The sequence below is a fragment of the Humulus lupulus genome, chromosome 3, assembly GCF_963169125.1.
Source record: "Humulus lupulus chromosome 3, drHumLupu1.1, whole genome shotgun sequence".
Taxonomy (NCBI): Eukaryota; Viridiplantae; Streptophyta; class Magnoliopsida; order Rosales; family Cannabaceae; genus Humulus; species Humulus lupulus.
The window spans coordinates 272538049-272556336 of record NC_084795.1 but is presented as its reverse complement, the minus strand read 5'-3'; the positions used below and the strand labels follow the sequence as shown (position 1 = coordinate 272556336).

The window sequence follows — 18288 nt, the reverse complement described above, 5'->3', positions numbered from 1 at the left end:
TATTATTATTCTTTAAATATTACAAACACAAATTCTAGATGAATCACAAATTAAATAATAAATCCAAAAATAATATAATATTAGATTTTATTTCAATTTGTGAAATAAGACAAATCAAGGCCAAGGCTTTCAATCTGATTAAATAAATAGATTTTAGGGTGGTGTTGTTTTTATGAAGGAAAAAACCACATATGAACTATTAGACCTCATTTATTGTTCTAGAAATAATATATGCTGGATTAATCCAATGTACCTAAGTCAAGTTGAAAGTCAATTAATCAACTGTTTTTTCATGCAATGTATTTAATCAAATGCGTGTGCGAAGATAATGATAATTTATAAATGTTTCAATTATGAGTATAAAAACATCACTACTATTATTTAATGTGAAGTTTGTTACAAAATTAAACTTGCAAATCATACATATTCCCAAAGTCGTATTTATTCAATTAGGAGGACCAAACAACTCTTTAATTTATTCTTCAAAGAATTATTTTACACATTTTTACACATTTTTTGCACATATACATATATATATATTCTTCAACCAATTAGAATATAAAACTATAATATAATATATGGATGAGACTCGGGTCCAGACAAACAATAATAAATTATAAAGCTTTGCTTGTCGAATATGTTGGAATGTAGTCATTGAGAAGAATCTTTTCAAGTATGGCTCTGCATCGATCAATGTCTATATGACGTTTTGATTCTTTCGAACATGGCTTACTTCATGATAATACATCTCGTGTACAAGTAACTTCAAAACACTCACACTTTCTCTGCATAGATCGATATATTTCTAAAATATCTTTCCATGGTTCTGGATATTTTTATCTTCATTATTTAAATGCACATATATAGAACAAAGAATATCTGCCATAAGCCATATATATAAGAGTGAGAGAGAGAGAACAAAGAGAAGAAAAAGAGATATCGTTCAAGTAATTATTATAACTGACCATGAAATTAATGGATCTAATTATGTAAGCCTTAAGGCGTTCACAAATGATTATGAAAGAGTAAACATGGAAAGTTAAAGAGAGAGAGAGAGAGAAGTTAACAATGAATTAAACTGGCTAGACTAGCTAGTTCCCCAAGTTGTATACTCACCTTAATATTAAACAAACAGTCTCATCTAAAGTTTGTAAATATTATCATTATTATTTATATTATATGAGCTGTTAATGCAGTGCCGACGTAGTCCCACCAAATAGTTGACTTTGCTGCGTTGACTTCAACTGCGCGTCTAGAGAAGTAATAGCAGTATTGGTACTACTAATCCCACCACCCTGCATGTTCCTCACAATCTCTCCAACACCGAGAAAATCCAACGTTAATTTATCCGAACCTGATCCAAAACTCACCCCCAAATTCTGATGCAACTTACTATTGTAATTGTTCGTCTCCTGCAACTCCTGCCCCTGATCCAGCTGATCATCGCATAAATTTCTACGTGGATCATCAAGCGACCCACCACCAAGGGCATTCATAAACCCTCCAAAAACATTGGACGAGCCACCATTGTTGGCTAGAGAGTTCATTAGCCCTTCGAGATGATGATCGTGGTGGCTCTCGTTTCCCACCATGTGATCACCCCCGAACCCGGTTGTACTGAGTTCTCTGATATCATCGGACTTATTATTTGCAACCCTAGTTGCAGAGTTTCTCAAGCTTCTCAGCAACGAAGGGCCGTCGACTAGGCTCGAAGTCGAGTCAATTTGAGCGGCTTTCTGAAGCAATGCGGTGGCTGACATGTGAGGGGAGAGGTTGTTATTATCTTGGCGGACGGACGAGTTGTTTCCGCCGTAGAGAGATGACATGGCGCCGGGACCGGTCATGTGATCAGCGATGCTAGAGAACATTGTTGGCATACCGTTCGGGTTGCCACCATCGAGGCTGAACTGGTCAGATCTTATGTTTCCATTGTTACCATTGTTGGAGAAAAAGCCGAGGTTGAAGATGTCGGCTGAGGATGAGTTGTTGTTGTTATTGTTGGTTTGAAGATCTGGAAGTTGACTGAGGGAGTGCGATGGTTTGTTCAAAAATGGCTGCTGCTGCTGATGGTGGTGGTGGTGGTGGTTGTGGTGGTGATGATGATCGGACTGGAAGGCTTGGTTATGGGAGTGGTGATCTTGGAGGAAGAATGTGGAGGGAGAATAACTCTGAGTAGGGTTTCCAAAAGAATTAGGGTTTGATGATATCGAAATGAGGTTCTCTATTTTTGGAGTAGTATGACCCAACCTTAACATGTTATTAGTAGAAGGGTGATTTTGTAGGGTTGAAAATTGGGCACCCATCTGTGAAAGTCCTAAGTTCACATGACTGTTGCCGTACATCTGGTGACCACCAATAGTGTTCAAGCTGGTGGGATGTCTCGCAGTCTCTTGAGCCAGTGCGTCACAGAAGGCTCGGTGGGTGATTAGACTGTCACGCCTGTAATAGTAACGCAAATTATTAATACTTTAAATTAACATCCGTACACGTAAAACTTGTCTATTTTGTGTTAATTTCCATGTGTAGTGAAGTTGTCATTATAATTATATATGCCAGTGCTTATAGAGATGATGAAGAAGGGTTTGACCTACGTGATATGAGTAATTATACAATTATATATGTTTGTTTGTGTATTATCATTCCATGTATATATATAATAGATAAAAAAAAATACTTTTGGCGGCCGTATACGATGGTCTTACTATAATATATAAACTAAATACCAAATGGAATTATATTCTTTCGTTTAATTGTACGATCTATAATAAAGTAGACTAAATCAAAGCATGTGATCAGGAACGAAATGATGATGCATGTGGTCGTTGAAAATTTACTTTCAAAATATAAAAACTATCATTTTTCAGCTGAGTCTTACTTATTAAGACTATTTACTATACGTACATACTTGCTGGAAATAATATGTATTGACATAAATAAATAAATAAAAACTATATGCATGTAACAAAAATAGTTCGAAAAATACTAATTAAAACCCAAATGAAAAAAGTAACATATATGCTAGCTAGAGAATATATGAATTCTTGACCTCATGTGCCAAGGCTAATATTACAATTTTACTCTTAGTTAGGTGAGACCCATGAATAGTACTCACATTACTTTTGTCTAAAAAGAAAAGTACTAGTACTAATTCCCATAGCACGGACTAGGTAACTATGCAGTTGATCTACAAGGAAGATGTCTAAAATTTCAAAAGTCAATCATTACAAGTTGCTAATGTGACTAAAAAGTGACCTCAAAAGTTAGAAAATCATTGGCCTTTGCCGTACCAATTAAGAATATTTACCTAGTAACTACGCACAGGGAGGCTTATCACCCAGAAAAAAGGAAAAAAAAAAGAAAGTAAAAAAAACTCACGAGTGGGAGAGAGAAAGAGAGAGGGAATGAGAAGAAATAATATATAAGGACTACTGGATGAGAAGCATGTTATATACATAAATAAATATTTATATATATATAGGGTGACATGATGACCTTAATTAATGTTCTCAGAAGAGAGAAGAGATTATAACTGAAAGAGTTTCTGAGTCGAGTCGGAAAGATCGATATATCTGTAGCCAACCCAGAAAGAAACAAAGAGCCCCACAAGAACAAGTCCAACCCATATGAGAACAAAAGCCAGAAACAATATGCTCTCTCTCTCTCTCTCTTATATATATAAATATATATATTATACATTTGTATAAAACTACACGTGAACTCAGATAACATCAAAAGAGAGCGGTGTTTTCGAGGTAACAAATTAAGACCTAGCTAATAAACAAGAGTGTTATAATACCTTTCTTGTTTTTCTTATTATTGTCACTCGTTTTCCCACTTTTCAATTTGAAACACTCTCTCTATATTCGTAAAAACTAACCGTAAATCAGCTACTTTAAAGGGAAAAAACAGACAAAAAACAAAAGAAAAGACACCGTTTTTTAATATTTCAAGACTTTCATACGTGCCCTTTTCGTCTTAACCTGCTCAAACAAATTCTGGGTTGAGTGTATCACCGATCATATTCTAATATATCTACTACATTACACTACACTACACTACACGCACATACATTTATATATATATACATATGTATCATCTATATATGTATACATGTATATATGTTATTACCTGGAGAAGAGAGTGCCACATTCACATCTGTATTCTCTCGTTCCACATGTCTTAGAATGAGCCTTCCAATCAGACTGAACAGCATAGCGTTTGGAGCACTTCTCGCACTTCCACTTCTTCTCGCCGTGCTTTCTCGAGTAGTGCTTTTTGATTCCGGTGAGGTCGCCGAGAGCCCGAGACGGGTCGTGGTGAACGCAGGTGGGTTCGGGGCAGAGGAAGACTTTTCTCTTGGGTGGATCTTTGTTGTTCTTCTGCTTCAGCTTCCATGGAAGATTGTGTCCTCTTCTGTGGAGCTGAAGATTTTGCTCCCTTTGGAACCCTTTGTTGCACACCTCACATATGAACCTGTTCGTAGCCATTAGGGTCTTTGGAGTTAACGCTACCACCTCCGCATCCGAATCTGCTTATTCGAATCCGATAATATTAGATCACCACATATAACAAGTACTTTAAATTCTAGATGATCGGTTGATGAGAAAGATCGACCCAAACACAAAGGAATCATCATCAAATAAATTTAGTCTTTGTAAAACTATTCATCTAGATATGCTTTTTAGAGAATTTTCCACCGTTTCTTTTCGCTTTTATTTTCTTAATTTTAGAGAGGCTAGGAATTAGGGTTTTCTTCTATATAGACTCAGTCTGTCAAACAAAGAGAGAAAAAACATGTCAAAATAAAGAGTACTACACACAAGATATATAATTAGAAGTATATATATTTATATGAAAAGAGATACTTGCTTGATGATGATTGATTTCTTCTCTTCTTTGGAGGAGCAGTGGTGGAAGCAATTGAGGAAGTGAGAGTAGCAGTGGATGAATTAGGCTGCTGTTGCAACATTTGGTTTTGAATTTCTTGTTCTGATCTGCCTCCAAAAAAAGTCACCGATGATTGAGCAGCCGCCATCTGAATTTTCCCAGAAAATCTTTGCTTGCTAATATTATCTCCAGGACAAGAAGAAGAAGATGATGATGGTGAAGAAGAAGAAGAAGACAAAGAAGATAAGTTCAATCCAAATTATATGAAGACATATTCATATGAATTTGAAAACCCAGCAGCAACAACTTTCAAACAACTAAGAAAAAAAAAATCAAAGAGAGAAGAAAGAGATGGATAGATAGATAAATATAGAGACAATAAGAATCCTGAAAATCAATAAAAGAGAAAAGAAGGAAAAAAATAATACTACCAATAATAATAATATAAGAATAATCAATACTGGCGTTTTCTTTTGTATATAGATAGCTAGCTCTCTCCTAAAATTCTAATTGATTTTCTTTATATTTCCTTTGCAAGCTGTTTGCTTCATAATCAATCATTTTTATGTCATGTATATACACAGCATATATACATCTCCACCCATATGCATACCCATCTCTTTCTCTCTCTCTCTCTCTCTCTCTCTCTTTTTCTCTCTGTTACTTTGTAATTTCTTTTTGCTATATACCTCAAATAATATTATATATATTTCTTCCTTATATTGTTTCCAATAGTGTAATAGTCACATTCATTATTAATAACCATATATATATATATATATATACATAAAAAAAATTGATGGAGGCGCCTGCTAGCTGGGTGTCGCTGTTGAGGCAGCTATCTCACGCAGCCTAATGTGTCGTTACATGAAGCCCAACCAAGCCAAATGGGATTTGGGTTTGAGAAATTGGGGGCCACTTCTTCTAAATACTATTACTACTGTTACTACTAGTTCTACTAATACATACTACTCCCAAAGCCAAAGGGTCTGACTGTAGTGTAGCCTAGCTAGCCCTCCTTATTACTTTCATTTCTCCTTCTCTTATTTCGTATCCTCTTCTTAACGTCCTGACAAACCCTTTCTCTTCAGTAGTCACCCCTGTGCCCACCTTACACACCCCACTCGTCTACTCACGCGCGGCCCCAGGGGTATTTTGGTACTTTCACACGCTGTGTAATTAACTATTCAAATCACATTAATTAATATATTATATTATCATAATTATGTAGGAACGTCTATATACTTGTAGTATAAGATAAAAATCTTTCTTGATTGAGATATAAGATGCTCTTTCATACACTTTATTGATCTTAATATCTCTATTATATATATATATATTTATCGGTGATTTATTTCAACTACGTACTGGTTTTTAATTTTCCGTTGTCTCTGTAAATATATATAACTATATGCATATTATAAGTGTCAAGTTTAACCTTAGCAATTACGACGTAGATTTCTTGTCTTATTTCCTGTCCCGTTCTGTATACCATAGATAATATATCCAAAGTTGTAAAACTACAGAAGTACTTTAGTTGTTTTTAAAAAAAATTATATCATGTGCTTTTACTGATGAAAGCTTTGTATTAACCCGATAATAGCACGTAGTCAAATTGTCCGGGGACTGTGGTTTTTTTTTTCCTCATAAATAAATAACAGAAAAAAAAAATCTTAAATTTGAAGTTTTAATTTCTGATAAAAACAAAATACTGAAATAACTAACAACTTAGTAAAAAATATACAGGGATAGATATATTGATGATCTAGGATTCCAATATACTCATCAGACAATCTTTAATATAAATTATTCGTAATTTATATATTTTCTATATATGTATATAAAAAAATATTTAAGCTAAATGATAAAATATCGCATTAATTTTACTCTAGATATGACCACTTTTACAGGATTTCCAAATTAGTGATTAAAAGTCGTACAAACTCTTTATACAGATATATCTATATATATATAAATATAAATATATATATTTTACTATAGAAGCCAAAACCCACTGCTATCATTAATTATCCCCTAAAATAAGTAAGAATTCATATCATCTATAAGCTATGTACTATTCCTTATAATAGATAGAGCTTTCTATAAGTTTCTTTATAAACTAGATCGTCTAGATATAGGTTTATATATATATATATACATAAACATGTGTGTAAATACATGATGTTGTAGTATTCATTCTTGTAAAATGTTATAATATATACAGTGTTCTCTGGATATTTATAATATATATATGCATGTTTTTACTGACATGAAAATATTAAAAAGATAACGTAAATTAATGATAAACATGTTATTAATATCTCTATATATATATATAATCTTGTAATTCCAGTTTTTATATACAAGAAACAGCTAGAGAGAATATAATAACCTGTTTATCATTAGTTTAATCTATAAATATATATTTTTTATTTTATTTTATTACCTACTTGTGTACTTAATTACAAATACGTACACAAATACATGTATCAGTACTATTCTCTCCTAATTCTTCATGAATAATATTTTACTATATATAATCAAGAAACTGTGGTCAAGTTTGTGACTGTTATATATATATATATATACACATATTATTATTATTATTATTATTATTATTATTACAAATATGCGGGAAATTAAATATAATGTTGTTTATCTTGTACATTTTTAACCTTCTTTGAAATAAAGAGATTGGCTTTAATTGAACTAGCTTATAATTATTATTTCTTATTTAACTAAAAGGCATAACTTTATTAAATACTTCATTTCAAAAATATATATACTTTTAATTTGTTAAGTAAAATGGAAAAAAAAATAATGCTTAGATCTGACTCACAAATATAGAATTAGATAGCTAAATCTGTAGAATGAAATTTGCAATTAGTGACTACACTCCAGAGTAATTAATGGTATAATTTTCTTCTGGTCACTTTCGTCACCAAATTAGTAGCATCAAAACTGCATGAACAACATTTCCCTTACACTGGTAATTAGATGGTATTTTCTGTGCAAAGGAATGAATGGTCTAATATCAGCAATTTATAAATTATCAAACCAGGGAAATTAACCATTTCAACTAATTATTAATATATATTTATATATGTATATATGTAGATCATCAATGGGTAGGAATAATTGGTAGGTAACTCTTGTGACTCTTGTTTGTTGTGTTCTAAAATATTTGTGGCCAGTATTTATTAGCTGGTAAAAAGATTGCCTTGCACATTTTTGGCTAGTGATAAGGCCCTTTTTCCCATTCTTTGTAAAAACACAGTGAAAAACTTAATTAATGAGCTAAAACCAAAAACATTCAGTGTGCCAATAAGTAGTTGAGTTGTCGTATAATTTGTTCCCTATTGTTACCTATTCATTTTATATATTACCTCACGAAATCTTAAGAAATGAAAAACTAATTAATTAACTAGTATAATTAATTATTAAATGCCTTTTGTTTTCCATATTCATATCTATGAAACTATATATATACTTATAATGACTATATAACTGCCGTTAGAATTTCCTTTTTTTTTCTAGATAATATTTTGCACAGTTACACGTACTACTATATATATGTCATAATAAGACGACAAAAACTTAATATATATGACTAAGAGTTGTAATTCATTATTAATTATGAATTATTTTTAATAAATGTTAATCAGAGAAAGACACGTGAGAGAAAAGAGATTCAAAGATAAAAGTTTTTAGCCACAATTTAATTACGAAAAATTCGTGACAGAAAAAATATAATTATCAAGACTAAAAAACATTATGGCTAAAAATTTGGCATTATATTATTTAAAAAATAATAATTATTCTTTAAAAACAAATAATGAAGGTATTGATTGGTATTATTTTCAAAGAACTATTTTTTAAAACAAAGTTATTTTGTCTCATTATTTTTGTGTTTTTCTAATAATATGTTTTATCACGAGACTTTTTTTCTCATTATTTATCATTCTTTTTTTTCTCTCTACTCATTATCAAAATATATTTATATATACTAGTTAGAAGCAACGTATTATAAATATTATCTATAATTTTAATTAAGAAAATATATTATATATGTTTAATACGATATTAAGTTTAATTAAATTTTATTTAAGTTATAAAATGTATGATTTTATTATTTTTAAATAATTATTATTGTAAAATATCTCAAAAATATCATATTTTAATTTTTTTAATTATTTATTTATTTAAGTTTAAGTCATGTTTACAATCTACGGTTAAATATAAGAATATTCTATTAAAGTTAACGAAAAAAATAAACAACTATTAAAACCAAAAATTTATGTTATCTACACACTTATTATATAGAATAGATATTTTGTCACATTTTCTCTCCTAATAATATATCTCTCTCCCTCACATTTCTCTCATTTCTTACCCAATCGTCATTTTTTCTCTCCTCACTTTCTCTTTAACATTACTTCAACCAAATATATTTTATACACATCTCTTCTCATCATTTTCTCTTATATATTTTATCTTTTCATTTTTCTTATGATCTCTTTATTCAATTTATTTTTCATTATTCTTTGCAAACTTCTGATCAATATTTTCTCTTGTCAAAATATTTATTAATTTTCCTTTTCAAATTTCACAAAAATATATAATACTTTAAGAAATTATTAACCAAACACCCAAAAATAATTTTGATTCTTAATTATAAAAAACACAACTTAAAAAAAAACAATATCAAAACAAAACCTATCTTTTTTTTTTCAGTAAAACATGTTAACCCCAATTGGCACTTCATACAAATTTGGGACATGTATGCGTCGTTCTGCTAATAAAATTGCCCATGGCTGCTTAGTCACTACAAAAAAAACGTTCTATACCGAGAACATGTTACCGAGTACAAGTTCTCGGTATAGATCTTTTAGACACCCGCCTCCTTTACGCGGTTTTTTTCATTTTAGTTTGTGTACCGAGTACCTTATACCGAGAACATATTCTCGGTATAGGGTCTTTACCGATGTCTTTACCGAGAACGTGTACTCGGTATAGATAATTTAGACTCCCGCCTTTTTTACGCGGTTATTTCATTTTAGTTTGTATACCGAGGACCCTATACCGAGAACATGTTCTCGGTATAGGGTCTTTATAATCTTCATCTTCCCCAAACAGAGAGCTCATTCTCTCTGAAACGGAAAATTCCGAAAACCGTTTTTTCCGCCCCCCATTTCTATTTTCCTGGATTTCGGCCCCCACAAACTTTGGTTTTTGTCAAAGTTTACCTTCCAAAGACGATTTAAGTGGATATAAGGTCTATTGAGGTAGTTATTTACAAATATTTCAGTTTTTTTTTGTATAAATTTATAAAAAAAATTTCAGTTTTGGGTTTTTATAATGAGATTTTTGTGGTATTATTTTCAGGTTTTGCATTGTATACCAGCAGTTTTAGAGGTATTTCACATTTTCTTTGTAATTTTTTGGTTTTATTTATATTTTTTGCATAAATATATTTAGGGTTTTATTTATAATTTGTTTAATATTGTTAATATATTGTTATTTGTTATATTATATATATAATTTCTGATTATGTAATTAAAATAGGTAAAAATAATAATTTGTGATGAAAATTAGTTAAAAATTTAGTGATATCCAATTTAGAGGAAATAATATATTGTGTAGTATTTTAGTAAAATACATATATAGTTTTAAGATTTAGTTAGTTTAATCATATGATAAATAATTAATTTATTAGTATGAAAATTTATTAATTTAATAATTTATTTTTTAGGTATATAATTTGACTTTTAGTTATAAATATATGTTTATATGAAAATTTAATATTTGATTGTTTGTTTTTTAGATTGGGTTAAATAATTTTAGTTTTAGATTATTAGATTTGGTTAATAAATTTTGATTATTAGAGTGAGTTTTGTTTATTTAATTTGAATTTTGTTGTTGTTGTTAATTTTTTTATTCTTAGTGTTGATGAATATTGATGCTTTGTTTTTGTTGTTAATTTTTAGTAGAATTATGATATTTTAAATAGAAAATTGAATAATTAATAAAATTTAGAGTAATAATTATAAATTATATAGTCATTTACAATGTATTTATATTGCTTTGTGTATGTTCTGCGACTGGATATTTTTTTATGTGTTATTTGCAGGTTTTTAAATTTTGGGATATATGAAAATACAGCCGTTATGCTGCCCAATTTTTTTTAGAATTAAAAATACTCAATAAAATTTATAATTTAAGAAATAGTGAATTGATAAGTTGTATAATATATTTTTAATCATGATTAAATCAAATTAACAATAACATTATGCAACCAAATTTTAATAAAAATAAACATTAATCCTGAAATTTTATTTAAATAAGTAATAAATCTTAAAGTAATTCTAACGATTTATTCATTTTATATATATATATATATTTATGAAATTGTATAATGATATTTTGTAATTTTTGTTTGAAGGTTGGGTATTCGGTTTTTGTTGGACTAAAGAGATTGCTAGCAAGATATTGAAGGCATTGGTAAGTTTTTTTTAATTTTTCTGTATTTTTTTAATTTTTTTTCAATTTTTGAATAATTTATGTTTTTTTATATAAATAATATAATATTAATTTTAATAAAAATATGAAATTATTATATTAGATAGAATGTATTTATTTTTAGGTTTTCAAAATAAGTATTAGTAAAAATGATATTAGGAATTGGAAAATTGTTATATAAAAATATATGTACGTGACAGCGCAATTTAGAGACTGGGCAACTTGAGTCCATCCCGGATAGCTGGATGGATACTCACCATAAATCAGGCACGGGGTGGGTGACAGAGACAGCCAAAAATACTTGGGTACGTTAAGTTTTTTTAAACATTTTTCAAATTTTTAATTGTTTCAAAATTTTAATTACATTATACATTGTATCACAGGAGGAATTGCGTGCATACCGCGACACACAGCAGACACAGGCAACTGATACTGAGAGTTCCACACCAGTTTCGAGTGCGCCTGAAGATGAAGACATATCTTTGGTACAAAATGTCTTCGGAAAACGACGGGGCCACCATAAAGGATATGGACGTATCCTTAACATAAGGGACCGAACTCCATTTGATTTCCGTCCTTCACAAACTAGAGATGAAGAGTTGTCTGAGATGAGAGAGCGTCTTCGACAGTTAGAGGAGCATGTCCGGACTCATTGTATCACCCCGGGATCTCAATCTGCCCCACCACCACCCGATGATCCCGATGTTGGAGCACCGACTCAGTAGGACTTATGTATGAATTTTATTACAATTGACTATTACATTATCATGTTTAAGACAAGTCTTTATTTTGATTCAGCGAATATACTCTTATGTTTTTATTTATATCTTTAATATAAGTGTTTTAATTTTATTCTATTTTTTTATATTTAATTCAAAATAAATAAATAAATAAGGGAATAACAAATATAAAAAAAAATTGGGGACAAGTCTATACCGAGGACAATGTCCTCGGTATATACCACCAAGATGTCGGTATATACCAGTACGATGACAAATTGGGGTTTGTTGTACCGAAGACATTTGTCACTTTCTACCGAGGACATTTATCCTCGGTAAACCTTCTACCGAGAACATTTTTAATGTCGTCGGTATAAGTTTTGTTTTACCGACGCGGCTGTACCGAGGACTTTATACCGACGACATTGTCTCGGTAGAGGCTATACCGAGGACATTTGGGCTTATACCGAGGACATTTGTTCTCAGTATAGGCCCTGTTTTTTGTAGTGAGTCCAATTTGCTCTTATAAGAATGAGAATTGCTAAAGGACACCAGTGGTGTCCAACACCATAAGTAGGTGATATATTGTTATTGATGCAATTAAATATCAGGTCCCACTTATTTGAATTTAATAAGTAGTTATGGGATATCGCTAGCTAAACAATAATTATAGGGTGTTACCACATGTAGTGTTGGAGGTGTCAAATAACAACACTCTATAAAACTAGATGAGATAATGATATTTGGTTGGAAATATTCCACGTCCAATTTACTCAATGTTAATATATCAAAACAATTTACACGAATATTTTTTTTATATAAGAAATATATAACAGTGTTGTCACTAAAAAAAAATACTACACCTGCTAATACCAATTTCCATATCCCTATATTTAGTATTTATATGGCAACACTCATTTAGGAGTTACATTTATGGTATACATAGTAAGCATATAACACGTAACTCAATAAATAAATAAATAAATAATACCGATCAAGATATATATTTATATCACACCTCACCTCCCAGTTCTATCTCTTTATAGATTAATGACACGTATAATTAATTACAATTTTCTATTGTTGTCATTGTCAATATTGGTTAAATAATTAGCTTACTAGCTACATATGTACGTACTCTAACTAATTTGACAGGTATATCTATAGTTATATAATATATATATAATGCTATAAATGCACTGAATATTATGAAAAATGAATTAATTTATCCGTTGTTTAATAAGCTGTTTCCCTAGATAGCCACAAAAATAAATAAAAGTAAAAACCAATGAGCAATGACCAAAATTAATTTCCAATGACCAGGCTATAATTAGCACACCATTTCTTATGAAACTCGAGTCAGTGTTAAAGGAATGTTTATATAATTGGCCTATACCATTCAATGACACAGAATAAATAAATTATTGAAATTAAAAAAAGAAAAAAAAAAAAACTGATCACGAAGAAGAGATAAAATTAATTATATTCGATCGTGTCCGTACGAAGTACCCTTCAATTCCTATTTAAAATTAATTTGTTTCCTTTGCTTTGATCCTTTTTTGCACTGATTTAACCCTAGCTAGCTTGTTCGACATTCGTACCTGCAAAGGAAACTTCATGCGATTGCACGATAACCCAACAAAGATCGATAAAATAACAATAAAGGAAGAAAGAAAGATCGCCTTTATATATAATTGTGTATTTTCTTGACTATTTCAAAGCGAAGAAGACAATCTTGTTCGCTTTTGAAAGCCAAATTCTTTGATACTTCCTCTGTCAACTTCACTTAATATTTAGTCCTTTTTTTTTGGTTCATCCCAAAAAAAAATAAAAGTTGTAATCATCCTCTTTTATTTTTACGTATTAGGTGTACGTATTCTTGATGAGCAATATAGAACCAAAAGAAACTTAAATTGTCTCCAAACCCTCAAAGGAAAATAGATCCCAACTTCCTCAAGATACTGTCCTAATTCAAAAAGACACTTTGCTGCCCTAAGTGGATCAGTAGGACCCATCTTCTAGACAAATTTATATAAATATATATATATATATAATATGTACGTGGGGGCCACATATATAACCTGATTTTGTGGAGTCAAAGTTAGTCTTTTCGGCCATTAATATATCAGGGTAAGGCTTTAGCTTAGTAAACCACATGAGTAGTGGATATATATATCATATGGGGTATTGGGCTGGGTCGATCGGTCAGAGACAGTCAAATTCTTGTCTCAATATCCAGAAGCTAGAGGTGTATAATGTTGGCAACCTTGGCTCTTATATATAAATATTAAAATTGTATGGATTCATAATTTGGATCATCATATATAATAATTTTAATTTGTCAATAGCTGCTGGGTGTGTTTTTTTTATATATAAGTCATAGTAATGAGACTTAGGACTAACACATATTATACAAATCACACTGATGAAGAGTACATTATATATATATATATAATAAGTTCCATTTCGATAACAATTAATTAATTTGGCTATAATCAAAAGTCTCAAATATATTTTTATATATACATCACACTTTAGGAGTCTACTATATTCACTGACTATTTAGCAATTTTTTTACAAGTTATCTTTGATCATAGGGTCTTTGTAATAACTTCAGTCAGTGAACACTTCTTAGCACCAAGTTAAGTATATATTTATATTGTATAAATAATATCATATATATACCAAATAAATAAATATATATATATATATGAAACGTAATAAGTTCTCAACATAAAATATATTATATAATAATAATAGTCTTTGTCGTTGGGTTATAACTTATAAGAGCTGCTGAAAAGTCTGATATTTATTTCTTTAACATCTAATTGGGCCCAAAGATGTTTAGATTCGGCCCTAATTTGCTAAGTAGCCATTACTGTTGTGTTGGCATATGAAGAGTTAACACTCTTTCTCTTGTTCATGGTCATCTTTCTATTTTTTTTTTTTTTGTTAAATTTTCATATCCCAATTTGTGTACCTAGAGAATAATTTTTTTTAAATATATAAATTATTTTTAAACAAATTTAAATTACAGTTTTTTACACAATATGAATAATATATTCAAATATTATTAAGTACACACTACAATTTACGAGTATATATTTTATTACGAGAGATTTTGATTCTACATACATACTCCATTTAATTTTGACAACAAATTAAATAAAGATAATATTTCTTAACGATTTTTTCTTCGTTTTAATGGTTTTCTTTGTTAGATTTAAGAGAATATTTTAAATATTAATATAATATACATTATTTAAAATCAATTAAAACTAAATATATATATTAATTATATTAATATAAATTTAAATTTTATAAAATATCATTATTATAATAATATATAATACAAGACTAAGACTAGATATTTAACAATTATATAATTATAAATTCAAAAGTTATAAAATATTATTATAATAATAATATTATATAGGGGCAATTTGGTTCAGCGAATTTTTTTGCTACACTGGTGTAGTTAGTAGGATATTTCGCACATTGTAGTCATTTAAGACATCCTGCAACTTTTCAAGAAATTTGAATAGTTTACAATGTTGAAAACAAGATTGTTGCACGCTTGTCTATTTTTTTTGTATGCGCGTGTAAAATTTAACTGTTTGAACCTTATTTTCGGCAATTGTAAACTCTTCAAAATTTATTAAAAATTTGCAGGATGTCTTAAATAACTACAATGTACACCGTTGTTTACCGAGTTTTCAAAAACTAGAAATATGCTATGAAATAAGAGCTGGAAACAAATGATTAGAGATGAACAATCACAGTTTTTACGTGGTTATTCTACAAATTCAGCAGAGTTTTCGCTTACAAGAGAAATGTTGAATCCGTACTACAGTGCACAACTGACCCTATTTATAGGCAGTCAAGTAGCTTGGGCCGGACTAATCCCGGCCCAATAAAGTTTATGTTTTGTGTGACCTAACATTTCAGGTACAATAAAGGGGTAAGTGTGGCAAGACCTAAGGTGTCCAATAATGCATGACAGACTTATGTCCGGTAGACTTAGTTGCCAAAATTTTATGATGGACCTAAGTTGATGTCCGGTGTATGACGGATTATTGTCCGGGACTTAATTGCCACCCATGTATAAGCACATATCTTTTTATTATATCTGACTTGTTATTATGACCTATGGCCAATAGTTACGATTATGACTTATGACCAATGATTTATGACTATGAACTATAACTTAGATTATGATTTATGATTATGACTTAGGCTATAATATGACCTAGAATTTTATGATGTTATATGATTAGTATAAATAAGTTTTGTTAAGACTCTTGTGAAATTTATGATATTTTTTATTATATGACTGACTCTTGTTTGTATTTTCCTTACTAGGCTTAAAAGCTCACCCCTGATGATGTTGTTATTTCAAGCAATTAAAGATAGAAAGATCGATGGCGAGTGGGACCTAGAAGCTTCGTGATGTACTCGTGGGGACCATATAGTCGAGGAAGATCAAGCGAGTTTATTTATTTTATTAAAGAATGTTTTCTTTTAAAGTTTTATTTAATGTTGCTCATTTTACTATGTTAAAGACAATTATTTTATTTTTGTAAAACCATGGATCCATATACTTATTTTTAAGTTTTCATTCAATAAAAGAGCAATGTTTATGATTATGATTCAACACTGTGTTCTCGATAATTTATGAAAATTAGGACGTTACATTTTTCGAACCACATAATAAAAAACTTATGGTGTTGTTTTATTTACTCATTTTTACTTCTACAATACATTTTGTTATAACCGTTGGTTAATCTGTCAACATATAGATCAAAGTTGTTATACAAGGGGAAATAGCAGCAAAAGTATACAATGCTTTAAGAAACTAGTGATTTATTACCCAATCTTTTTTTTGGTGGGAATAATACCCATTGTCTACTTTCGTTGGTATCCATCGATACCCATCCCAATTCCGTCTTATTTTGTCCACGTGTATAGTGGAGATTAATTAAGCATTTAATTTTAAAAACCAAAATTTGAAATAAAAAACGTTTTGTTCAAAAACAAAATAAAAACAAACTCTGAAAATTAAAAACAAAACAAAACTTCATGAACGAACTAAACTCCATGAACAACAGAAGAAGACGAGTAGCAGTGGAGGAAAATGGAGGGTGAAAGTTCGTATTTTTTAGTGGATCAAAAGCAATGGCCCGAAGATGTAGGGGTGGGAGTTGATTGCGACCGCGACAACAGTGTGATTATGGCTTGGAAAGTGTAGTCAGAACCTCTTGGACTAAAGCAAATCCTAGGAAAAGATTTCAAACTTGTCGCTTAATGAAAGTAAGTATGGATAAATTTGTTTTGGTTTTTTTGTATCTGGGTTTTCTTCTTGCTTTATGTCAGTCAGAAAGGGGTTGTGATTTTTTCTGGTGGGTGGATCCAGAAATGGCTGAAAGTGGAAGGGTTGTCATTCCAAGCTGGAGAAAAATAATTGAGGGAGAAACTTGGAACACTGAAGATCTCTTGGAGTCTGAAATACCAAGTCTAAACTGTGGGAACAAGCCAATTATGGGTGAGGGTCATGTTTGTTGTGCTTGTGGCCACCTCCTTAAGAAAGATTAGATTGGTATAAGTTGGGGAAAGTTGGTTTTCATTGTATGTGTAATTGTACTAGTCTGGTGTTTGAAATATTAGACATTGTGTGATTTTGGTTAAAAAAAAATACCTGATACAAGGCAATGGTTTTTGTTTCAATTGTCAAAGTGCTAGTTTCATTGTATCTTTAATGCAACAAATCTAAAATGAATGAATGCATTTTGACAATTGTGCTTGTTCTGGTTAAATTCTAGACATGTTAGTTTAAGTTCATTATGCTTAATTTCACAAATGCAAATAATAATTTTGACTACATGGTATCATGTGGAAAATTCATACAAGATGCAAGGTCATAATTGGCACCCAATATGGAAGATACAAAATATAATTGGCACCCAAATTGATAGACAGATGCAAGTCATAATTCATAGACAAAAAAGTCATATCAGTTTGCTAAATAAACAGGCTACACAAAATACTTGGCCAAATCACAAGGTCCACACCTTATACATGTGTACACAAAATTAGGCCAAAGATGCCTGAAAACAAAGGTCATAAATGACCCAAAACAGTCTTAACAACAAAAGATGACACACAC

The 18288-nt window shown here is 30.2% G+C and overlaps 1 protein-coding gene across 1 annotated transcript; it reads right to left on the bottom strand.

The window, feature by feature from the left end:
- Positions 1-925: 925 nt before the first annotated feature.
- LOC133824261 (protein indeterminate-domain 4, chloroplastic) lies at positions 926-5549 on the bottom strand. The gene is made up of 3 exons (XM_062257130.1): positions 4870-5549; positions 4129-4528; positions 926-2439 (listed from the first exon to the last, which is right to left on the bottom strand). The coding sequence occupies exons 1-3, from the start codon at positions 5033-5035 to the stop codon at positions 1188-1190; spliced, it is 1818 nt and encodes a 605-aa protein (XP_062113114.1). The 5' UTR covers positions 5036-5549; the 3' UTR covers positions 926-1187.
- Between the last annotated feature and the right edge of the window lie 12739 nt (positions 5550-18288).

What these genes read in the sequence shown, in the direction of transcription:
- LOC133824261 (XM_062257130.1), bottom strand. Translation starts at nt 5,035, where the DNA reads ATGGCGGCTGCTCAATCATCGGTGACTTTTTTTGGAGGCAGATCAGAA. An exon ending in AAGAAATCAATCATCATCAA is followed by an intron (nt 4,529 to 4,869) that starts GCAAGTATCTCT and finishes TCGAATAAGCAG; the next exon opens with ATTCGGATGCGGAGGTGGTA. An exon ending in TGTGGCACTCTCTTCTCCAG is followed by an intron (nt 2,440 to 4,128) that starts GTAATAACATAT and finishes TTACTATTACAG; the next exon opens with GCGTGACAGTCTAATCACCC.